This window comes from Protopterus annectens, chromosome 10.part0 (assembly GCF_019279795.1).
Source record: "Protopterus annectens isolate FY-2018-M chromosome 10.part0, PAN1.0, whole genome shotgun sequence".
Lineage (NCBI taxonomy): Eukaryota > Metazoa > Chordata > Ceratodontiformes > Protopteridae > Protopterus > Protopterus annectens.
In genome coordinates this window covers 546,160,084-546,186,169 of record NC_056744.1, presented here as the reverse complement: position 1 = coordinate 546,186,169, position 26,086 = coordinate 546,160,084, and the positions used below count along the sequence as shown (strand labels likewise).

At 41.1% G+C, this 26,086-nt stretch overlaps 1 protein-coding gene across 2 annotated transcripts in view; it reads left to right on the top strand.

The window, feature by feature from the left end:
* HSD17B7 (hydroxysteroid 17-beta dehydrogenase 7) overlaps window positions 1-26,086 on the top strand; it is a 306,654-nt gene that overhangs the window by 272,729 nt on the left and 7,839 nt on the right. For both annotated transcript variants that reach the window (XM_044085404.1, XM_044085405.1), the window contains exon 8: window positions 17,157-17,255. In XM_044085404.1, coding sequence (XP_043941339.1) covers window positions 17,157-17,255 — 99 coding nt within the window. The remainder of the gene's footprint in view (window positions 1-17,156; window positions 17,256-26,086) is intronic.

The following is a 26,086-nucleotide window of genomic DNA, read 5'->3' as shown; positions in this document are numbered from 1 at the left end:
AACAATGTTTTATCATCCCCTAGCCTTCTCCCTTAAGGACTTTCAACTAGGCAAGTCATTTGGTTTATATTTCGTAAAGAGTTTCGTCTGGAATTAATAGTTCCAATTCAATGTCTTGATACAAAGTTTCAGTTACAGATATATCAACAAAATCTTTGACTAATCTTTTCATGCAGGGGATCCCACAACAGACACATGCTCCCAATAGGAGCAGACCAACACAAATAGCAATCAAAATATTCATTAGGATAGAACCCCACCCACCAAACAAACTCTGGAAAAAGTTCGTCAGTGGGTTTGGGCCTGGTTCAGTCATGGCCGATACCTGCTGTATTACCTCTAGGTGATCATTAATCTCGTGTCGATTGTCTGGTATGAACGCACAGCATTCTTCTTTGATAAGCGCGCACGTACCACCTCTCGCCGCTAGGGTGAAGTCAAGAGCCATTCGATTTTGTAGCACAACAGTTCTCATTGCATTCATTTCATCAGTCACTAGTTCGAGAGCAGAAAAAGTTGCGTTACTCATTACTTCGAGAAGTTTTGACAGCTTTCTCAACTCCCAGATCGATTTGACTGCTCCATATGCTGGAAGTATTCCAGCCCAGGATATAACACTGTCACTCAAGTCCATATGAGTCAATTTTTCTTTATTTTTTACGGAATGATGGTCCTTCCAACCAGCTTCGATTTTTCCCACTGGATTTACAGGTTTTCCGATTGGATCTTCAGGTTTTCGGGCTACATCTCTTACATTTCGTATCTTACCTAGAGGTAATTCTGCAGTATGCCTTATAGCCGGAACCAGATAACCCAAAAAACAACTGCCGGACCAATTCTCAGGTAGCCATTTGTATGCCTTTTTCCCACAAACAAAATAACGGTTTTCTACTTTAGTACTGATGCGGGTTAATTCTGAATGAAACATTTTCTTATCTATAACAGATAATTGTTTATGTAAAACAGGATTTCTCTGCACATCTTTTAATGTTGTTTTCATTGAGCTCAAATATGAATCATAATTTGTATTACAAACAGTACCTTTAGCTTTAATATAGCATTTATAAGATATAGTTATGTTACAGTTACTCCAACCCACTTGGAGTGTATCATTCTTGTAGAAACATACAATTCCCTTCTGTGTAATAGGCAAATACAATGCAATTTTGTCCTGTGATCTTACAGAACCTGTATCAAAAAGTAAATTTTCCCAAGTCTCATTTATCCCCAAGGGGACAGCGGACATCAACAGTCCTCCATATGCTGTTGGTATAGCAGTACAAACCCAGCAGTTTGAAATGTTCATAGTCTCTACATATACACGCTTCATAGCTAGGTATGTGTTAGTTTGGATGCCAGTCTATAGACAGTTCATCACGTCTCTCCACTTTCACTTGTGTGGTTATATGTAGGAAAAAACACAACAGAAGGAAAGTTATCACAATCATAGTCAATAAATGCATAGTTAGCAAGATGATTAAACAACATCTTTGGGGTTGATCTGTATTTTTACTCGTTTTGCTCTTGGCCATCCTGCCTTTGTTGTGTGTCAGTCACAAAATGTTTATCAAGCTGAAAATTCTTTACCGGTTTACAGTGCGCAAGATGGACCCAGGACGACCTCTCAGCAACTTTGACTGCAGTAGACATCGCCAACAGCACCTGGTACGGTCCTTCCCACTTTGGACTCGCCCAATTCTTCCTCTTCGTGACCTTCAACCACACCCAGGACCCCGGAGTCAGCACTGCTTCCAACGGTCTGGTCTGTCTTTTATCTGAAAAAGAGTTCAACTGCAGAACAGTTTTATTTGTTAACTGTTTCCTCATATAGCTAGCTAATGAGCTGTCAGCCTCTAGTTCTGCAGGCATGAGAGCTTTCCACTGTGGCACATAATATGCCCTTCCAAATATCACTTCAAAGGGGTCAAACCCTTTACATTTGGAACTGTTCTCATGCTCAGCAGTGCCAAAGGCAAACAGCAAATCCAATTCTTCTGTGTTTCGTTTACTAACTTCCTTAACTTGCTTTTTAAAATTCCATTGTACCTTTCCACCAGTCCTGCAGACTGTGGGTGGTAAGCACAATGATTCTTCAAGGAGATCCCAAAGAATCTCCCAAGTTGGTGAATCGTCTGATTAACAAAATGTGTCCCATTGTCACTATAGATTCTTTCCGGTATGCCAAATCTAGGAATTATTTATTTTATTAGGGCCTTTGCCACTGTTGCTGCATCTGGATTTTTAGTTGGAAAAGTTTCTACCCATTTGGAAAACATGTCTATAATTACTAAACAGTATTTTTTCCCTTCACATTTGTTCAGTTCTATGAAATCCATACAGATAGTATGGAACAGATATGGTGGTATAGGAAAACTCCCTTGCTTGGGTTTGAATGCCCCTTGTGCATGATGTTTGTTACAGATATGACATGCTGCACAAAATTTTTGTGTAAAGTTTGTGAATCCATATGTTTGGAATATTCGATTTACTAACTGTACCATCCCCCCTGTTGAGACATGGCACTGCCCATGGCTCAACAAAGCTGCATATCTAAATAAATTAGACGGCAATATTGGTTTTTTTCTCTTTGGAGATATACAGTCCATTTTCGAGGATTGCACCTCGTTTCTCCCATTTTTGTTTCTCAGCTCTTGTAGTGTGTCTGCATTGTTTTTAACATTTCTAGATCTAAAATCTCAGAGGGTTGTAATTCCTCGGTTAAAAGTAAAGTTTCTGAGTCTGAGGCTGCTTGCTTTGCAGCTGCATCAGCTTTTGCATTTCCTTTTGAAATTCTATCCTGTTGCTTTATATGAGCTAAACATTTACAAATAGCTACTTTAGTAGGTAACTGAATGGAATCTAACAAGTTCAAAATAAGTTGCGCATGATTAATCCGTTTACCATTAGATGTTATCATTCCCCTATTTTTCCATTGTTGTGCAAAAACATACACTGTAGAGAAAGCATACTGACTGTCAGTATATATGTTCACACATTTATCTTTCGCTAGAGTGCAAGCCCGTGTTAAGGCTATCAGTTCTGCTGCTTGAGCAGACAGGTTATGCTGCAAGGGTTGGGCTTCTAAAATCTCTGTATCTGTGACTACTGCATATCCTACTAGATTTTTCCCTGTAGGACCCTTTCTGCATGAGCCATCCACATAAAATGTCACCTCGGCATCATCCAAGGGCATATCAGTGAGGTCCTGTCTGGGCAAAGTTATTTGCTCAATTTCCTGCAGGCAACTGTGCGGTGTGCCATCCACAGGAGTTGGAAGTAACATTGATGGATTTAATGTTGTACAACGTTCAATTACCATATGAGGTTGGCTCAGCAGTATGGTCATACATGAAAGATGTCTAGCAGGAGATAGATATGCTATTTTTTCTTGCAGTAAAATTATCGCGACTGCATGAGGCACTCTCAATGTGAGAGGGTGGAACAACACCACTGAGGCCGAAGCCTGTACTGCCATTGCAGCTGCGACTACTGCTTGCACACAGTGAGGCAACGATCTTGCCACTGGGTCTAACTGTGATGAATAGTAAGCTATGGGGCGTTGCTTATCCCCATGCTGTTGCGTCAAAACTGACGTCATGTATTCCTGTTTACAATCTACGGTCTGAAAAAATCTTTTGTGGTAATTTGGAAGTCCTAAAACTAATGATGAAGCTATCAATTGTTTTAGTCTGCAGAAAGCTGTTTCTGCTTCAAGTGTCTATTGTAATACATCTTGTGCTGCCATTGGTGTTTTATATATTTGATTCTAAAGCATAGTTTGATATCCAGCTTCGACAGAAATTAGTCGTTCCCAAGAAGGACATCATTTCCTTCTTGGTTGCTGGTTTAGGTGCCTGTAAAATCGCTGTTTTTCTGTCTTCGTCTAATATTCTACCTTCATTGGATATTACATATCCTAGGTATCTAACCTGTTTTCTCCAAAGTTGTAACTTACTTTTGTTTACTTTGTGTCCTTGTGCTGCTAAAAATTTCAATAATGCTATCGTATCCTCCCTGCATTGATGCTGGGTTAGGGGCTGCTAGCAAGATGTCATCTACATAAAGTAGAATCTGACTACCTCCTGGTGGGGTAAACCCTGCCGGGTTGCTTGCCATTTCTTGTGCAAATATCGTTGGACTTTCACAATATCCCTGTGGTAGCCGAGTATAGGTATATCTTTTACCCTGAAATGTAAATGCAAACCAATACTGGCTATCAGGATGTATAGGTATTGAAAAGAAAGCATTGCTTATATCTACCACAGTGAAATATTTTTGTTGTGGTTTCAAATCATTCAACAGGGTGTGTGGGTCTGGCACCGTAGGTGCTCTGGGTATTATTGCATTGTTTACAGCTTGTAAATCCTGTACCATCCGCCATTCCCAGTTTGCTTTTTTAACAGGAAATAGAGGGGTGTTACATGGTGAATCAAGAGATTCTACCAGTACTCCTTCCTTGAGTAATGCTGCTATTATAGGCTTGATTCCTTGCTCTGCATCTTTCCTCAAGGGGTATTGTCTTTTCTGTGGTCTAAATGCTGATTTTGGTGTAATAGTTACTGGTCCTGCTGTTTGAATAAGTCCTACATCTGATTTACCTGTTGACCAAAGAATGTTTGGTATGTCACACAAGGCTTTTTCTTCTTCTAATAAGAATGCTAATCAGCTGTCTTCACTAGTTTGTAAGTGTACAGCTGGATGTGTCTGTGTTAGCCAATTCAATTTCTGTTTTTGTATTCCCTGTTCTGATAATTCTAAATCAGTTTGTTTTTCCCATCTTGTTACTTTTTCTCCTAAGTCCGCCCATTTCACATGCTTATTCTTTGTCAAGCTGACATGTGGTAGTCTATTAGATTTGTACAGTGTCATGAATTCCTGAGGTAATGAACAGCTTACCACACTGTTTCCCTCAGTATCCCAATACAAGGTTCGTAATACTAATCTGTTAGCAGGATTTTTGAATAACTCTTGCTCATATTCTTTATCAGGTCCTGGCATGCTACAGTAGTACTGGACATTTTGCAGAAACTACAATTTTACTTTTCTGAGTCATACCTGAAACAGGGTCAGTTATTGCTATATCATGGGAGAGTGGCTCCCTATATAGCTGTCCATTTGCTGCTTTCACTAATATATAATCAGGTGATTCGGAATATTCTGGTAACTTTGAGGGGTGTATCAAAGTTCGTGACGCTCCTGAGTCGCACAAGAATTTCACTTCCCTTCCTTCCACCAGAAGTGTAACTTCCGGTTTTGTGTCTGCCAAATAGAGCTCCAAGCTCAGTAATGCCAAATCTAAAATTTCACTTTCTTCATCCTCTACATCTGCTTGCACTTCCTCTGTTCCTTCCACTACATTTACATTTGCCCTTTGTTTGTTTTCTTTCCCTGATGATTTCTGATTTTCATCACTATCATATAGACAGTCCTCATCACCTTTATTTTCTGTAGTCACCTTTATTTTCTGTAGTCACCTTTTTATTTAGCCTGCAATCCCTTGCTAAATGTCCTTTCTTTCCGCACTTAAAGCACTCACCTTTCTTTTTTCTCTCTTCAAAATCTTCTGACCTTTTGTCAGATTGTCTGTTTCCCTGGGTATTTTTCTTGCCCTTTTTACCTGACTGTACTACAAAGACCTCAGCTCCGTCTTCAGCTGTGAAGACCTGTGTCGTCTTTTTCTTTTTACTATTAAAGTGTCTTTCAGCATGTCTAGCATATTCAAGTAAGGTTTGTAGCCTACTTGTTCGATGATCTATCATATGCTTTGTAATAAAGCTACTGATAGGTGCAATGCAACCTTTTAAAAACGCATTTTTCCGTTGCTGTTCATACGAAGTATCATGTGTCTGATTTTCAGGAATAGCCATACCACTATGGTTATTGAAACATTCCAATAATCTACCATAGTACCCATCTACAGTTTCATTCTCTTGTTGTATGCATTGGTTAATGCAAGTCCAATCTGCTCTAGGTTTCCATTTTTCAGAAATTCGGTCTGTAAGACCTTTCACTCTGTTGTCTAATTCTGCGTCACTATGTGGGAGTGGTTTAAGCTCTGCATTACGAGGATTCCAGGTGCCACAAATCATGTGCCAGTCTGGACCCACAATTTGTCTAACTACCTTTTCTACTTCTTCCCCATTCAAGTGGTAACTTAGTCTCATACCTTGTAAAAACTTTGTGTAATTAACTTTTGGATGAGGGATTCCCTCTGTAGCTTTCCGAATATCTTCCGGTGTCCATGGTCTATATACTAGAAGAGTTGGGTCTTGCCCTTCCTGTCCTGCCTGAGGATTTGGTACCTCGATTAGTGGACAGATTTCTTCCTCACTCTCGTCTAGTGTGTTTCTCCCTATTTGATATAAGTCTGTCTCCCCAAGTGTTTTACGCGTTCGGGACCTAGTTTCAATAGGATCTCTAACAAATGGTTTTAGTGTTCTTGTGACTTCAGGATAACGTGGAGGTGGACCCGCTTGTCCTCCTGCTTCATATCCTGAAAAAGGCATTGGAGGGGGAGGGGCCGTCGCTATTACTGTATTATTATCCTCTTTGTCTAAAAATAACGTTTTAGCATTTTTAGTTTTTTGTTCCCTTCGGTTTACTTCCTCAATCCACCTGTGTGCCTGAGGAATGCCTAATCGCTGTTGTTTTTTTGCCTGACCTTCTGCGTCAGATTTAAGCTGTTTTAAAAGTTTAACTAATGAAATCTTATTTAATTTACCGTCAAATCCGTATTTATTAACCCATTTTGTATAATACCTTACATTATCAGCCCGTTGTAATTGCATATATTTTGCGTCGTCAGTTAGGGGCGGATCTCGCGAGTTTTTAGTGCACTGATTTCCCATTCTAAAAGAAAATGTTACGTAACCCCTTTCACCACATGGTATTTCAGTTCCTTACACAGTTTATCTAGAATAACTGCCTACCTTATTCTGTTTCCCTGATCTCTGACAAAATATACAGTAATTTCCTTTTGTCCCTGATCTGTATAACAAATCTCTGACAATGACATTTACTGTAACCTAGTCCCTGATCTAAAACAGAAAAAAGGCAAATATCTTCCTACCTGAGCCTCCTGGGTCGACCAGTTCGAGACCGCTCTTCGACCGCAGATCAGAAAGTGGCCAGCCTCTCAAAACGACAATTCAGTCGGAGGTCTTTGTGTTTCAAGAAGAACCGTTTTGGTAGCTTCTCCTGCGCAGTATTCAACCACCGGTACACTCTGATCTGTAGCTGTCTGAGGGCTTCCGTTTACCGAAGGACCAAACTGTTAAATAAAAACAAATGATAACAACACAGGAGGCTCAGATGCAAAAGTTTACTAGTGTACACCAGGAGGCAAAAAACCATACAAGTACAGAGTTTTGTCTGACATGATGCAGTAAATACACAATTTTATATAGGTTTAACACTCAAGCTGTGCCCACCTTACTGACGTGGTTAGTCACAGGGCACCTACATCACTATGGTCTACAATATTCTATTCATAAGAAAAAGCTGATGTTATACATTTTAAAAGTTTTCCCATGGGAATAATACAGCCTTGCAAAGCACCTGGTTAGTTATAATGTCTTTCTGTAAATGTTACTCCTTCAAGGTTTCAGGCCTGCTCGAATACAATAGTTGGTTCAGTCTTGTAATATACTTCTTTGTTCTTCTTGCAAAATTACTTCAGCAGCTGTGTCTTATCTTTGGTAACATTCACAAGGCCAATTATCCCAGAGGAAGGAAGATTATTTTCAATGCTTTATACATTTAATTTTCTGACCCAGCAGATAATCATTAGTGAAAAACATAAGCTTGCTGAGCTGGCTACTGCCAGGGTCAGAGTTCAAATACACTGCAGCTCCAAAGCTTCAAGCAATTACATGTAAAATCATTCTTATTGCCATATTGTAAATAGAATAAAATGCATTATATACTATTTGCTTTTAAACTAGCACTTTATACATGTTCAAATACATATTTTTCTAACAGTTTCCCATCCAATTGTCCAAATTGCACTTGAATTGGGTTAGGGAGGAACTCTGCTTCACATGGATGGGGCGCCTGTTCCATAGAAGGGGTAGTCTCAGGTCTCCACCAGGTCCTATTTATATCACAGGCAAGGTTTAAGTCTTTAGAACAGGTAATTCTGCTACTGTTTGTTTTGTGGATATGCAGGAGGTCCATCAGAGTGGGGTCTGACAATGCCCTTTATGCCAGGCATAGATCTCCCCTCAAAAGCCTGTACCGTACAGGGATGGGGCCTTGAGGCGGTCTGCATAGGACATATATTAATAATCTAGTGGGACAGACCTGGTTAACAAAGAATGAATGAAGTAGTTACTTTTGTACATATGGTACACTGCAGTTCAAGCTGCAGGCAGTGGACGGTTTATAATGTGGCACTGAATTGCAGTAACACTTTTGTGATTCCCACATCTACATTCTGCCAGGCACAACAGCAGCTGGAGCATGAATGTTTATCCACTCTGCTGTGGATACAAAACACTGTGTCATCCCAGGGACATGTCCTGAGCTAAAAGAGTTTCCCCAGCAGTTATTCCTGTATGTTGTGAATGCTGAGATCTTGCAGTGGAAGTGCAGTATTATCTAGGCCATTTTAGGACAAGCAGTACAGCAATGAGCATGATGTCCAAGCAGAGCCTCCTGTTTGGCATCTGCTAGCCTAGCAGCATCCCCGACCTGTGTTGTGTATATCAAGATGTGACTCTGCACAGAGTTCTTCACCAGATCCACCATCTGAACTGAGAAAGAGCACACCTCTGATGGTACAGTCTTGAAAAAGTCCTACCCCTTTCTGGTATTTTACAGAAACCATGGACTGCATATACCCAGGATGCGCGGATTTTACTTGCAAAGCAGTTTGTATCCCTGTAGTGATCACAACTTGGTAATGAACTCTTAGAACTTTTCATATATCATTTTGCAGACACTTGCTTTCAAACCACAAAGAGCTGCTATGGTTTTCCACTTGCAGTAACTGAGAGGATACAGTTTCCTCAGAATTAAGTACATCTTGCATACCTTTCTGTCAGTGGAGAAGCACTGAATTAAGGAGAATGTGTACAAAAGGAGTGGGTTTCTGTCATGCTAGATCCAAATTCACCTCTGCTCATAGATTATGCTCTGCTGTATCCCATACCATGCTTGCCCTAAGACTGTAACGAGTGATCCTAAGGCAGAGCTAGTGATTGGATTGCTCAAAAATGCTACCTAAACTTTTGTCATTGTAATTTGTAGGGCAGCCAAAAAGTAAAGCTTTGACTTGTACTTCAGTGTAGACGATGTAAGAGAGGACATGCAACATGCAGAACAGGCTGGGTATATTAATTTTAAACCCTGTTAGAAATAAATTGTCACTGGTGAGGATAGTAAACAAAAATAGAACATATAGCAGATGTATGTATAAATATTGACATGCTAGAATGTTACAGACGATGATGTGAATAAGACATGCATGTACAAATGATGTGCTTTAATAATTTTGTTGCAGTAAACTCGGGGAAATTCTTAGTACTATAAGTAGTAAATGAGGATATAGGATGCAGTAGCTGAGAAGAAAGTGTTGAGGTTACAAGATGCAGTTGGAAATAAGGGATATGAAAGAAAAACTGCATGACATGATTAGTAATAACTGCAATTCCAGTGTAAAGAAACACAATTTGTTTAAGACATAGGCAGAGATGAAGGGAATGAAGTTACAGGGAAGGGAGCAGATCCCTCAGAGAGGGAAAATGGGAAATGTCAATAATAATAATGGGTTTCGCTGCAGCAGCAAATAGCAGCGCAACCACGCAACCCAAGAATAAGATAAGTAGCTAGGAAATTATAAAATTGGAGGTGGAATGAAAAGGTTAAGTGTTAGGAAGACAACTACATGTAGCACTGTCTTGGATAAAGAGCAGATTTATTCTTAAGATTGGCCGATTCTGAATTTTAATATTTTTAAGTAGAGAGAGCTGCCTTCTGAACTATATAAAATACAAATGAAACTAAAGGTTTACAAATTTGCTGTGGGGGCTTTTCTTTAACATATGCCTTGAAGATGGTATGCACTGAGAATGTTGCCACCGCAGGTTATTCCACCTTTGATCGCTCTGCTTTCCCATGTATCGAAATGCTTCGAACATCTGAGATGCACATAGTAGAATTCTACCCAACATCACCATGCTCCAGCTTGCTTTCCAGAACATCTGAGATGCACAAGGTAGTATTTTACCAAACATGCTCTTCATACCTGTAGGTTTGCCAGCATCTCCAGAATGCTAGCTGTTTTAATGCATGTGATATGGAGGGTCTCCTTCTCACTCCACATGGTTACTATACAGGCATTGCTTCTACATAACATAAAGTCACAGGGCTAAATTGTAGAGAAGGGTAAATCTCTTTTGGCTGCCAACTTGGTACTTTGACTTTTTTCTTAATTTCATGTTAGCAGAAATTAAAAAAAATAAATACTGGGAGGGAAGTGTAGAAATGACTGCTCTGAAGCCACTTGCTGACTATTAGGATGAAGTTCCCCAAAAAAATGTTAAAAAAAAATGATGGTTGCCTGGATGGTTGTTCAAGAAGTGGGGAAGGAAAGGAAAGAGGAACAGGATCAAATTACGGATTGCTGTCAGGTTAAAGACAGGAGGTGTAATGGGGAGAAGAGAATGTGGAGCAGAGCATGAGTGTGCAGGCCAGTGTGTAAATATGTAAAAGAGGTTCTTGTAATGGGGAGCAGAGTGTAGTCTGATTTATTGTATATAGAGAAGGGCAATGTATGTATCAGTTGCTAAGAAAGCAAGAGGATACATGAAGTAGGACTGTGGCTAGGCCTACAAAATTGCCTTGCAAAATGAGCAAATATGGAAGGGGGAGTTTGAGTGAGGTGGAACTGGCATTGTTTTTAAGTAATTCATTTGGTGTGCTGCCTCATTAATTAGGGTTTTTTCTGAGCTGGTGTCTAAATCAGTCTGTAGGGAGTGAGTCCCATGTTTGTGGGGCCAGGACTGCAAAGGAATTGTGTGGTGTGGTTTGTTTGTTTATTGGGGTGATTAAGGAGAGGAAGAATTTCATGATCCAAGGTTATATGAGGTAGTTCTTTTTGTAAGCCAACTAGCGAAAACACTGAAGGTTTCTACTTATATTAGTTTGTGGGTTAGGGATGCTAGGAATACTATGCATCTTATTTTTATTGGAAAACATTTTGCTTTTTTTTTTAGTACTAAACAGTGGTGATCTCTTGGTGGGGCCAAGATGGTATATCCCTCCATATGTGGTTGAATGTAGTTTGAAGAGAGGTCTGTTTTTTTTTTCTTTTTTCCCTTGGATGCCTTAGCAATAAAGGGAAGACTTTATTCCAGCTGGGGAAGTAAAACTCCGTTGACAATGGCCATTGTCTTTCTTGCGAGAGAAGGTGTTAGAAGTTGTTTTTACCCAGAAGAGAAGACTGTTCATTTTAGATTTTGTTGCATTAACATGAAATTGGCAGTTGAGACTGGTCTAGTCAAATTCCGGGGTATTTAACTTGGTGTGGTTTCTGTGGGTTGGGGATTCTTGTTTATTGCATATTATGCCCCAGTTTTGCAGGACGAAGAAAGATTTGTTCTTGCATGGGCTCTGAAAATCATGGATTTTGTGTTTTATAAGATAACCGGGGTTTGTAGAAGGTGTACTGGGAGATTTAGTAAAGAATGAGAATAGGTGCGATGAAAGAACAGATGCTGGCAGGATGCCTTTAGTAAGAGGAGGTGGAATTTCCTGTTTAAACTGTAAAATGCCTGTGGACTGAGAAAGTTTTTGAACCATAGGAGAAAACTGGTACTTGTTGTGTGGTCTGTAAAAGACTGCTTCAGTAAGGCAACCTTTGTCCATATTTTATAGTATGTCATCTGTTATACTATATAGTCAATCATGCAATATGTCTAAACCAAAATCTGTGCAGATGAGGAAAGAATGCACTGTAGTTTTTAATGTATTCAATGGTGTAAAGATACATTTTTGAAGTATTTTCCCCTGGTGTCGGTTGTACTGAAACTGGTCTAAAGACACTGGCATCTTTTGGCTTTGCAGTCTTGGGCAAAAGTTTTTGAACCTTTGGGGACATAGGTTGTAGAAATGTTTGAGTTGGGGAATCATACGATGTCCTTCTATTCCTCTGTTGCAGAATTCTTAACAATGAGGAGTTGCCTGCCACCATGACCTGACGTTGGCCAGTATACAAAAGAATTTTACAACTAGGGGTGCATGGTACTTTGCACTTAGGTTGCTGTCAGATGCCGGCCATAAGTGACGTACGCCCACACCATCCTCAGAACTTCTTTGCCTCCAGTCCAGACGCTTCACCCGTATGTACTGTCTGCTCACTGAAGTGGTTATCATCTCAACATTTCAGATAAGTGCCCCGTTGGGGAATCCTTTCTTTACCTTTTTCATTGTGGCTAGGTTTAATGTCATCATCCAAGAAAGACAAATGTTCTTGTGGATGCCAGATTTCACTTACAGCCAGCAGCCATGCCTTTTTTGTCTCACGTCTACCCATGACCAAAGATCTTGTTGAATCTGCCAGGCCTTTGTGCCTAAGACTTTGAGAAGTAGGTTAGCTTCTTAGCTTCCCTTTCCATTTATTTAGAGAATTGAGGCCTGAACCTCCTCATGAGGAGCACTATGGAGGGTTGCACAGGGCCTGAGGCCGAGTCGCTTGTGAAGCGGAAGGCCAAGAAGCATAGGCTTGAAACTTCTGCTGCAACTCCGGTGGCAGATGTCTCTCCCAAGGCAGTTGCTACCCTGGAGAAACACTCAGTCCCTATGTCTAGTCCACAGGCTGAGCCCGTAATGGAGGCCACCTTGGATCAGAATGATAGCACATCCTTGGAAGTCACTGCCAGGACCCCGCTCAGAACCCTGGGCTTCATGGCATCCACCATCCCAGTGCTTCCTCTGGCAAAACTACACATGAGGAAACTACAATGGTTCCTGAAATCAGTGTGGATGCAACATGCATACCCCCCTAGATTTCCCAGTTCCCCTTTTCCCTTGTCTGAAGAGGGAAATTATTTGATGGATTCAACAGCTAACTGCCACCCCGGGTCTCCCACTCGATCCTCTACCACCCGTTCAGGAGATGTTCACAGATGCCTCAGACATGGGATGGGGAGCAGCTTTCGGCTCCATAAAAGCACAAGGGACCTGGTCCTCCTCTCACAGAAGGGAACACATCAATATAAAAGAAGTGAGAACACTCCTGCTGGCTCTTCAGACCTTTCACATTCTCTTCATCCCAGGCCCTCAAAAAATTTACATAGACAACATGACCTTTCTCTGGTATGTAAGCAAACAGGGATGGACAATGTCTTCTATCCTTTGCAGACTAGCTCTGCAAGTATGGGAAATGACTGTCAAACTTCAAACTCCCCTCCAGGCTGTGTATATCCCCTGCAGTCCGAATGTAGTGGCAGAGATGTTGAGCAGGTCCAAAATGCAATCCCACGAATGGATGGTTCACAGGGAAGTGTTCCTAGACATTGTCCACAGATGGGCTGTTCAATAAATAGACCTTTTTGCCACTCCCATGAACAGACAGCTTCCACAATTTTGTGCCAGAGGTTCTCATCCTCTGGTCTGGAAGGTCAACACCCTCAGCTTTTCATGGAAGGTGATGTTTCTGTATGCATTCCCTCCCCTTACTCTCATTCCAAAAGTCCTGCTAAAGATTCAGCAGGACAAACAAAAAATCTTGATGGTGACCCCCTTTTGGCCAAGACAACATTGGTTCGCCCGTTCCTGCATTTAGTCCAGGGCAATCACCACAAGTTACCCCACAGAGTGGACCTAATCACACAATACAAAGGAACTCTAATCCATCCCCACTTGTCTACCTTCAGCTGACTTTGTGGGTGATAGGGTCTTACGTCCTTTCAGACACCTTTTTTCAGAGGACATGCTCGGGGTTCTCCAGAAGACCAGGAAACCCAATACTAGAAAATCTTACTTATTCAAATGAGATTTTCAATTTGGTGTCTTTCCCAAAACCAGGACCAACTGACCAGTGGAAGTCCCTCTGGTTCTGTCATGCCGGTGTGGATTACTAGGTGCTGGCTTAACTTACTCTTCAGTCAAAGTGCACTTGTCAGCTGTTTCTGTCTCCCTCCCTCTATCTCCACATTTAGCTTCTAGATTTGAGGCTAAATCATTATTAAAAGGCGTCCTTCACATAAGATCCCCCCCCCACGAAACCTGTTGCACCTCCCTTGGATCATAACTTTACATTAGGGCAGCTGATCCTTGCTCCTTTTGAGCCGGCAGCTTCTGCTTCCTTCACATTTTGCCGCTGGAAAACTGTTTTGCTGCTTGCTCTAACCTCAGCCAGAAGGGTTTCTGAACTACAGGCCCTAATGGCTTCCCCTCCTTTCTTGCTGTTTCATAGTGTGTGTGCCTCTCCACACCACAACTCTACCTTCATGCTTTAAGTGGTAAAGGATCCATTTACCTACATTTTTCCCCACTCCACAGAACTCTGCAGAGAGGATTTTGCACACCTTGGATGTGCACAGATGGCCTAGCTTCTATCTTGACAAAACAAAGGATATTAGGAAATTAGACTACTTATTTGTCTCCTTCCACCGTAGAGCTTTAGGGATCCCTGTCTGTAAACACTCTATTTTCAGCTGGCTCTCTAAACCCATTTACGTCTGCTATGAGCAGCATGGAAAGAACCTCCCTTCTCCTGTTAAGACGCACTCTACCAGGGCTGTTGCTTCCTCTGGTGCCTTCTTCAAAGGTGTGAGCACTAACTCCATTCTGGAGGCAACCACCTTGTCTTCAGTCCATTCCTTCACCAAACATTACAAATTGGATAGTAGGTCAGGGTTTGCAAGGGCTGTTCTCCATGGCTTCGTGGAGAACTCCTCTGCCCCTACCTCCTCCCTTTCCTCATGAACTTTGGTATTCTCCCTCATGTTAAGAATAATGCAACAGAGGAATAGAAGGACATAGATTAGTTGTACAAAATCTTACCATAACAATAGATGTCCTTCTCTTGTCTGTTGCAGTATTTCATGCCTCCCTCCTTCCCCCCTGACTTTGCATTTCTTTGAATGTATTTAACTTATGTACTTCCCTTAGATGGGCAGTCGGTTCTGAGGAGGGTGCGTGCGTACATCACTTTTATGGCCGATGCCCAACAGCAGCCTACCTGTGACGTACTATGCACCTGTTAGTAGTAACTGGCCGATGTCGGGTCCTTGCGGCAGACAAACTCCTTCATGTTAAGAATACTGCAACATAGAAGAGAAGGACATCTGTCATTATGGAAAGATTTTGCACAACTAATCTTTCTTGCAGCAGATCAAAAAGCTGGGCAGTAGTCCATCTACACCAGGAGGATCATATTGGTTAATTCTTTTTTTTTTTTATTAGTTTTAATGAAGTCTTCAGCAGAATTTTTTTTGAAGTGGAGTGGGGTGAATAGGTGTGGAATTCCTGAGTAGAGTTATGAGTATAAGGGTTGATGGGAGGTAGGAAGGATGAGGAGGAGAATTCTTTGAGGAAGTCGTATGGGAAGAAGAGAGCCTTAGCTTGTATAGACAGAATCGGATTAAGAAGGGTCTTTAGATTCTGAGCAACGTTTGATGCAGTCAGCAAGGTTCCAGAATTGTTTTTAAGGAACTTTTCTTTTCTTTTCTTTGAAGATGGAGTTGTGCCTTTTGTGGCAACAGTTTTGAATTTTTCTGAGGAAAGCCATTCATTATTCACTATTATACCATGATCCCCCCAAAACGTGCACGCTGATTGGCCAGCGTGCCCCTTGTAAATCGAGTTATACTAATGGAAAAAGGTCCGGTCGCCCGGACTTTTTTCCATTAGTATAACTCGTTTTTTTAAAACACTGTCTCGCTATGTTAAATGGGTTTAACATAGCGAGACAGCTTTAAAATAAGCAACGGAGATCTCCGTTGCTTATTTTAAAGCTGTCTCGCTATGTTAAACCCATTTAACATAGCGAGGCAGTGTTTAAAAAAAAAGCAACGGAGAAAGCAAGATCTCTGTTGCTTTTTAGTGTTAAGCTATGTTAAATGAGTTTAACATAGCGAGACAGTTTTAAAATAAGCAACGGAGATGTCCGTTGCTTATTTTAAAACTGTATCGCTATGTTAAACTCATTTAACATAGCTTAAACACTAAAAAGCAACGGAGATCTTGCTTTCTCCGTTTTTGCCCACAGCTCTGATGTACTGCGCAGGCGCGCAGTACATCAGAACTGCCGCGGATGCTAGACATCTGCAGAAGGGCAGTAAACAGGCATTATACTATGCCATTATTTAAGAAAAGTAATAGTTTCTTTTCTTAAATAATGTCATGATATAATAACCCACGCCTGGGTGTGGGTAATGCTAAATTTACCCACGGTTGGCTTTGTTTGGTTCCTCGGGCTTCGCCCTCGGGACCAAATCACGCCAACCGTGGGTAAATTTAGCATTACCCACACCCAGGCGTGGGTTATTGCTATATTATGTGGGGAGTGCCTTCTGTGTGGAGTCTGCATGTCCTCCCTGCGGTTGGGTGGCGTTCGAAAGACGTGTAAATGGGCGTGCCTTCGTTGAAGGTTGAACATCGAGCTGGCACCTCGGCATTCTTGAAAATCTACTGCCAATCATTAGCGGGCCGGAGTTCTGCTGTGGCGACTCCTGACCGGGGGAAAGCCGAAAGACAGCAACATAGATTGTATGTAGTCTTGTGACTTAGTTGGTAGTTATTTTGTAGTAGCACATTTACCTGTCAGTATTTATAATTTTATGTCATTGTCTTGTGAAAGGATAGAGGTCCAGAAGGTTTAAGCCAGTTCATATTTTAATGCTCTGATATTTTACTGAATCTTGAGTCTAAAGGTGGTGAGCCTGAGAGGGGGGGTTGCTTTAACTATGTCTTGGGGGAATGTAATGGGGTAGTTCTGGTTAACATTGAAGGAAGATATTAAAACATAGCCAGTGTGTATTGTCAAATATTTCAAAATACTAAGTACTGTACTCTCTATCACCCACACCCACACATATTTATAGAGCTATAGACGATATGTAGATAAATATGTAATCACACACAATAAAAAACTAAAATAATAAGGTATTTAACGCCATGCAGTTTCATTGCTTGTTTTTGTTTTGTAGTTATGGCTATTTAAGCAGAAACCAGAGTCATTGGACCCGCTAGCAAAATATCACAGCTTTACATCCTGGCTGGGGCAAAATTATGTTCAACCTATAAAGGTGAGTTCTGCTGAATTGCCATTTGGTGACCGATAAAGGGAGGAAACCTTAATCTCATATGCATTTTCTCTGAGCTGCCTTGCCTGGTTTTGTTTCTAGTTAAATCAAATATAATTAAATCTAGTTGTCAGTGCTGGTCTTCACAGCACCATTAGCTGTATTGTACAGTGGCCTTTATGACATCTATAAAAATATTTTATATAAGTAAAAGATACATTACTCTCTTGTAATACTGGTTAGATGGATCAGTTTCCATGATAAGTAGAACAAACATGCATAACTTAAATTTCAACAGTTTTTTTTCCTGAAAGAATTAACTTAACATTTTTAAATGTGATCTTGTAGAATTTTTTTTGCCCACAAGAAAAGGTGATTGAACTACATGCAACTCAAAAATGAAGCCATACCTTCTTAAAACTGCTTTTTCACATAAAGTGTAGAAATGACTGTCATTCACTATTAGATTAGTAATAATTAGTTCTAAAATAACTTACTTTGTGTTCTTTCAGAAATAAGCTGTTTAAATCTGTAGGAATAAAAGTAACATTCCTTTTGTCTGTGCAGGAATTTGAGAGCAAATTTGATTTGTCACGTATGTTTTTTTTTTATCTTTAACCATATGTGATTCTGCAACGTGACCTTGCTGTGTTTGAGTTACCCAACATCGGCCTTCCTATAGATGCATGTAAAGGCAGTCTAACCTCTATCATACTTTGTAGATTCAAGTCTAAAGAATTGTTTCATTTACTAAAACAATAAAGCATCGCTTAGCCCATAGCCGGCCTTAGGCATAGGCCAACTAGGCAGCCGCCTAGGGCGCCGCTCTACTAGGGGCACTTTTCCAGTATTTATTTGGTGTAGGTAGACCAGGATGGGGGTAGCGGGTGATGTGGTGGGGGCACCATGGAGTCCTTTTGCCTAGGGCACCACTTGACCTAAGGCCGCTCTTGGCTTAGCCTATGTCAATTCTGCTAACAATATACTAATGCAGATATTTCTCCATTGCAATTTTGCAATCCATATTAACTAGTTGACTGGCCTTCTGTGCACCACACCCTACAAATAACCTCCACTTCCTTTCATTTCCACAAGGGGAAACGGACGCAGGCACCAAAGAACAGTCTGCTCTCATGTACATAGATTAGGAATGGGTGTGGTTAAATTATCACCTAATCTTTCACTGACTGAGTAATCAAATGACACTTGTTTTAATGTGAGAGGCAAAGCATCCCATGTAGGGAGCTGAGCTTCTTACAACCCATAATACAACTAACTCCATGGCATCAAATTTCAGGGTAGGTTTTTCTCGAGAAAAATTACTTGAGTATTGACCAACTGAATTTATCCCCTCGCTTGTGTAGATATATTTGGCTTATGTTTTTTTCTCCCCAAGAGCTGTGGTAATATTATGTCCTGCACATTGGTTTAGACATGTTTCACTGATGCAAAGTTTAAATTTGTGAAATTCTGATCTTCAGTTACCTGAAGAACTTTGTCTAGGAGTTCCCTCTAGCCACTGCTGAGAAGAACTGTGGCAGCACTAAACATGGATTCATATTAAGCAGTTGAATCAGGATGATCACCTGGGGTGTCATCACAAAAATAAAGCGGTCAGTGATGTTGAGGGGGGGATGTTTTTATCCCAAGAGTTCCATGATTTTCAATTAGTACCGGTGATGTATGTCACTAAAATTAGTTTTAACTAATTACACTGTCGATCCCATTTTGATCAGTCTCTCACCAATTAAATCTGATTATCCTATAAACCCCACCCTTCCTGTGTGCTGTTCACACACAGGTCAATGATGGTGTGAAGAGAGAAGATGCCCTTATGATAGTGAATCAGCCTTTTCCTTCATTACTCATTACAATTCTACTGCACTGAATAATGATTGCTAAGTCATCGCATAGTAATGGAGATGTTTGGTATTACATTTGCTTAAATTAAGTGCTAGCGAGATTTATTTTCAGCCCATTTCCACTGATTTCATGCCAATGTTTACATAATGGACCTCCACTACCACATGTCATTGATTTTATTAATTCCTCACTGCATTTGTTAGAGTAAGGATCAACATACCGTTCTGGCCGATGTGAATTTTGCTAGAATGGTGCACATTTGCATCATCAATAAACCAAGCCTTTGGCTTCTTGGCGAATAATTCATTTGGAGTTTAGAGGAACACATCTAATACTGTTGTATTGTTGGGAGATTTTTGTTACTCGCCTTTAACCGAGTATACAAATGTGCTGCGGCATATACTTGTCATGCAGCTGTCACTTAGGCATGGTGGCAAAATGTATACACCTCTAGTCTAATCATACAGTCAATATTGACAAGATGAGCTCTTCTGTTAACACTTTTTTCAGGTTCACCACCAGGTGGAGCAGCAGCACTTTTTCCGGTTCACCACCAGCTGTGGCAGCAGCACTTTTTCTGGTTCACCACCAGGTGGAGCAGCATCATTTTTTCTGGTTCACCACCAGGTGGAGCAGCAGCACTTTTTCAGGTTCACCACCAGCTGTGGCAGCAGCACTTTTTCAGGTTCACCACCAGCTGTGGCAGCAGCACTTTTTCTGGTTCACCACCAGGTGGAGCAGCAGCACTTTTTCAGGTTCACCACCAGGTGGAGCAGCAGCACTTTTTCTGGTTCACCACCAGCTGGAGCAGCAGTGTATCATACTCCCTGTCTGTATGGGAGGAAAATTGGCGTTTTTCAATGTCCGTTCTCTACAGCTCTGCTCCATGGAATGCTATCAAAAGCTGGATTGCCAGCAGAAGCAGCATATTTGGATGCTTTTCTCCTCCGTCAGCAAATCTTCCACTTTTCAGTTAAAACCATTTTTTCCAAGTGTATTTGACTTTTTTAGCTGGACAAGTATTTCTAAGTTGTTCTCACTTGTGTCAGCATATGAGATAACTGAGCAGAATATGATCCAGGAAGCTCCAATAAAATAGCAGCTAGAAAGTGTGTGCCCATCATTAGTAAGAGATAAGAGTGTATGCTGCAGGCATTAGTTCTTTGCACTTCAGGATTTTCATGCTGCAGGTCCCTCCAGGGCTTCCTTCATGCTGCTTATCTCACCTCTGTTTACTTCTTCATTGCCATAGTTCTACTCATTCAAAGGAGAACATTTCTGGCTATGCACATAATGTTCAGCCATTATCATTATATGCCAAATATAATTATTTTGCCTGAAAAAAAACATGTTTTGCTTTTTGTATTGGATACCGTTCTTTCTGAATAAGAGTAGGCTATCTCTCTTTTCTGCTTCTTTCTTGGTTTTACAACTTGCTGTTCTTAGGTTCCCCTTCATTCTGTCATTTTTGGATGCAAGCTTCACGGCCTTTTGCCTCCTCTCCACCATACCAAAGCCATTGTTACCTCCACATGACTGCTGCAAGGCCATAGTACGCAGTGAGGCACACTCATTGTGATTGCCTCTGTGAGAAGCACTCAGAGGTTACTTGTTACATTTGCAAGGTTTTTAATAGAGCTTGCTGTTAAAGGCCTTGGGGAATGCTAATCATATTCGTCATGAAACAGACCATTACATGCAGAAGAACCAATTCAGAGTATTCTTCAGACTTCAAAGTCAGTTCTTCTACATCACCTTACTCTCTGACACTGACAAGCTATTAAAAGACTAAAACCTGTAGTCAAGAAGCAGATTCCAGTGTTGATATAGTCCTCAGTGCTGGCCCTGGCAACAGAATCTACACTGACATTTCCTAGTTCAGATAAGTTTTCAACATCAGAACCAGCAATAAAACTGTAACCAAAACTGACCCTAGCAACCAGCTCCTATTAGCATTGGAGTCCAGTGATCAACCATCCACTTATCTACATCAGAATTTCTCTTACTGAAACATTTCCAAGGTGTCTTAAGCCTGTCCAGTCTGAGAGGACCTCTGAAACCATCCCTCCCCTTCCCAAAGAGACCACAGGACGTTTGTCCAAGCCATATTTAAGATAAAAGCACAGGGGTCAGGCTTTCCTATCCTGTTCACTAAGAGGCACTGGGAGATTATCTCAGAGTCACAAATATTCAGCTTTTCTCCACTACAGTCTTCACTGTAAAGTACAGTTCTGATGTCAGAGGTTCAGGACCTAGGGTATTTACTGTTGGTGGGTTACTTTAGTATTTTCTCTGCCCTTCTTGTCCACTTATCTACACCACATCAACCTGAGATAGCAGGATAAGCGGTACTAATAGTGCTTCATGCTCTGTACTCTGTGTTGATTAAATTTGTGCTAATACCATCAGCCATCCAGTTGGTATGGCCTTATTTGTATGGTGCATCTGTTCTGACTTTCATTTTCAGGGTATATAGCACTGATGTCCCTGCCATAATATTGGCATCAGACTTGGCCTATGAAGGACAAGCTATGGTGATCACCTTACCGATGAGCAATTATATCTTTATGCATATGTCATCTGAACTAATCATGACAAGGATCGTGTGCAGCTATTGCTGGTCCACCATATCATTAGAGAAATCCCTACCAGCATGGATGTTGATACCGATGTAGGCCTAGCCAGACATGATCATGCCTGGAGACCTACAGAAGCCATTTATAGCATGCCACTGGCATCTTAAGCATCTGCTGTAACTCTTTGTCACATGAAGTAAGGAAAAACAGATTCTCATCAAATCCAAACAAAAATAGACTCCCCCTTTGGAATCCCAGGGTAATGAGCAGGAATGATGATGGTAGTAGATGACTGACCCCCTCCCCACATTGTCTCCAGATTTGGAGAATCTCTGTTGCAGGCAAATATGGGGCTGGTCTGCAGACTGTGTACCTTCCCACAGAGAAGGTTACAGCAGGCATGTGGGTATCTTCCAATTCTCCTTGGTTGGTCCCTTCCTTTGTTAGCCACTCGAAGAATGTCACCAAGGTTGCCTGGGACAATCCTGCAGCAGTAGCCATGATACCTGTAATCACTCAGTCTACTCAGAGAACTGGATACCAGACCCTCACAGTATTGTTAGCAGCCCTCAAGGGATCTCGGACTCCCCTGAGTTGCAGTGTCCACCTACTAGTCAAGTAGTCCAGAAATATGGACAGATTTGAGAGTACACATTTCTAAGTCTTTTGCCCTGATTTTGAAGATGCTGAATTATTTTTTTTTAATTTCAACAAATGCTTAGGTGTTTTACACAGCTTAATGGGAGTGGACCCCAAATTAAAGTTCATGAATTCAGTTTTATTTCAGTCTTTGACATTTGATGAGTTCTCCGCACCCACAATGTACCCAGAATTGCCACCTTTTGAGGTTCGCATAAGGGGTTACATTTATCGGTAGCATACCTTAACAAACTTGGATCCCAGGCCAGTACTTACATGAATCTCATGAACCATGTAGTCCATATTATTTGCAGTATGGCTTAAGTGCTCACAGTGATAGGCATAGCAATGCACTGACGTGCTTAGATCAGACAAACAGATTTTTCAGAGGACAAGTAGGGTGGTTGTCATACACGCCACATTCTTAGGATTGCTGTTAGTTGGAGATGATGTCATTACATTCTTAAAGGAGCTGGATAAGCAAGGAAAGTTATCACTTTTGTGGGTGTCAAATATCAGCTTCCCCAAAAGTTCTCAACTAAGGTACAGAGGAGCCAGTGCTATGCAGTTCTGGCAATCACCATAGTCTAGACAGCAGGGGTGTATGAAGGGCATGGACCCTTCCAAAATAGCCACCCACCTAGTGAATAGTTTTCTTCCACTCTGCATCCTTAGTTCAAACAAAATTGTACACTTCTGAACTGATTTTGCCAACTAGTAGCTGGAGAAAGATTGACCTCCATCAACACTTCTGAAGGATCATTACATGAGAGGTGGGTACGCGATACTATGACTAGGGATACAGGCTCCCGTTTTATAAGAGTCCCTAGAATCAAAATCCCTACCTGTTTCTCCACCATATTAACCAGAGTTAGCAGGATAAGAAGTAGGTAACCGTCTACATAAAAGAGCCAACCAAAAAGTTCTACCAAACAAGAAAGGTCAAGGTTACTATTTAGCATTCTTTTTTGCTGACAAAAAAACTAGATTGTCAAGACATTCTAGATATTTTCAAACTAATCGCAACACGGTAAAGATTCACAGGCTAGTTCTAGGCTAAGGGCCTTTGTGGACCATTTTAAGCCTAGCTAATTACTCCATGTGAGAATCAAACCCTGCACCTTAGGTCTGTAAGTTGACCACCTTAACCATTATGCCAGCCTCCCATCCAGGATGCTTATTTGTACATCAGGGTAACCGGAGAAAGGCGAAGGTATTTGCATTTCAGGGTAAGAGCCAGTCACTGCCAGTTCAGATGTCTAAAGTGTGCCCTTTGGTATCACCATAGCCCTCATGGTGTTTTCAAAGAGTATGGTGACAATAAGTAACAGTCCACCAGCAGTTACTAGAGATAAAACTTTTCCCATAATTGGTAATTGTCTTTTTGCTTTCACCACTCGAACAACTCTAACATTCCTGAACTTTAGTTAACTTCTCCAAATCCCAGCCTCACCCTAGCTGATGATACACTTCCTAAGATATACTATGGATACCAAGGTCTGCAAAACCTTCTTTGACTGAGAACAGTGTTTGTTCTACAGTCTGTCCCGCATAGTTGGTACAATCCTAAGGTAGCAGTGCAGAGAAGTTCGTACATGACGGCAGCAACCCACATAGTACCCTATACCCACCTGAACATGAGACCCTTGAAGTAAGCCTTTAAGTTCCAGTGGAATCAACACAATTAGCTTCTGTTCTATTGCATTTCCAGTATAGACTTTTGAAAGAAACATCACAAGGGGTAGCTACATACATCCAGTATAAAAAAAAGTAAACATTATCGAATATATATCCCACCTCCATGGTTACTACAGATGTGCTGTGCCTTTGGGAAGATTGGGGGGGGGGGGGGGACATTTCTAAGATAAGAGAGTGCAAGGCTTATGGTCAATATAGCAAATCCATGATAGTTGTGTTTAGGATCAATAGAAAATCCTTCCCCTTACCTGAGTTGTATTGACATTAATTGTAAGGAATTGCCATATAATTCTGTAACCTATGAAAAGTCAGTATCTGTATATAGGCCTGTTCTCTGGAGCCAGAGTTAAAGCCAAATCCTCAGGGTGTTAGGACGTGCAGTCTCTCCTCTACAATGCAAGCCAGAGAGAGAATTGTTAGAAAAGAAGGACCAAACTCCTTTCATAGCTGCCTGGACAATAGCTTGTCCAGTTAGACGTGGTGTGGCTGCTGGTTGGCAAAGCTTGAGACAGAAAACATATGAAATAATTGTGCAGTTGTTATGCAACACATGATATGCAGTGCTGCATAATGGCTTTATGAAGTGGCCCATCATGCTTGGTAACCTGATGTCATAATATCACAAAGAAATTCTGATCAGACCTGTGAGCAGAATGCAATCATATATTTACTACATTGTCAAACATTAGTTTTAAACTGATGTGTTAACTGAAGGTGCATAGGGTAGGTAAAACCATATCCTTGTGTGGTGCATAGTCCTTGTTGGGTTTCAGAGTATCCTAACAGTCACTTGTCTCCTCAAAACAGCAGGTCAGGTGTAATACTTGATAGCGTTATTTGGATCCCCAAATAGTGTGTCCCATTTATTGACTTCACACATATTCACTTACACACGTAGTGATCTATATGTATAAACTGCTATAGATAGATATAGTAATTTGATTATATAATCATGTGTCAACTGAAGCAATAGTTGACACTCGCATCATCAGTTCTGACCTAAGGTTTCATTTCTCCCATCAGTATGGTAGTTACCATAGAAGCAAGCCTGTACTTTATACAATGCTCCTTTCCCTTGTCTTGGAATCAGTGACATGAAAGGCCCTCCTACCTTTTTTTTTTTTTAAGCTTAACCTCTTACTTTCTTTGACAGAGAATTTGGCGCTGCTTGCTTGCTTGAGATACTATAGGCAGGGTATGGCCCACAATATTACATAGGCAGTCCTTGGTCTTGCTGATGTCAGCAACTACTCTAAGTAAATGGTCACTTTGTGGTGGAACCTTTCTTCACTGCCTTTTTTTTGCATAGAGGAAGAGACGAGTGCAAATAGATGACCATAACTTTTAGGATAGTAATCCACTTGTTAAAGGTATTTTCTGTAAGGGCAGTCTATTTATAGTCAGCAGTGTTTTAGCCTTATGCACAACACAGCGTGTAACTACAAATGTATCATGCTCAAGGATTATGGTTTTGATGAAGTGAACACCTGTTACTGAAACAAATGAGTAAAAAGATATGCACACAGTCTAGGGTCAGATTGTAGATCCTGAATGCAATATTGTATACAATTTGCTGATGGCGCTAACACCAAGGAGTGGGGCAACACTGTAAAGGTACAGACAGTACTATTTTAGTCTAATGCACAGCTTCTTACAGACAGTAATCATTCCCTAACTAACACTGGATCTCTCTCCATCTCTCTTTCGTCCTCTCTGTGCCACTTGGCACATCAGGCAACGAATGCTTTCCAGGCATTCGTTGTTTCAGTAGCAGTTACAGATTTACAGGGTCAGGTTGCTAGCCTGGCTGCCAACCTTCCTTGGAGGGCACACTTGCACATACACTCAGTATCCAGTCCACCTACAGCATGCCTTTGAAATATGGGAGGAAACAGGAGCACCCAGAGAAAACCCACGCAAGCACAGAGAGGACATGCAGCCTTGACACAGAAGACATGCCAGCTGAGAATCAAATTGGAGAAACTCTTGCTGGGAGGCAAAAACGCTAACTGCTGCATCCCTGCACCGCACAACTAACATTGAATGGTTAGTCATAAA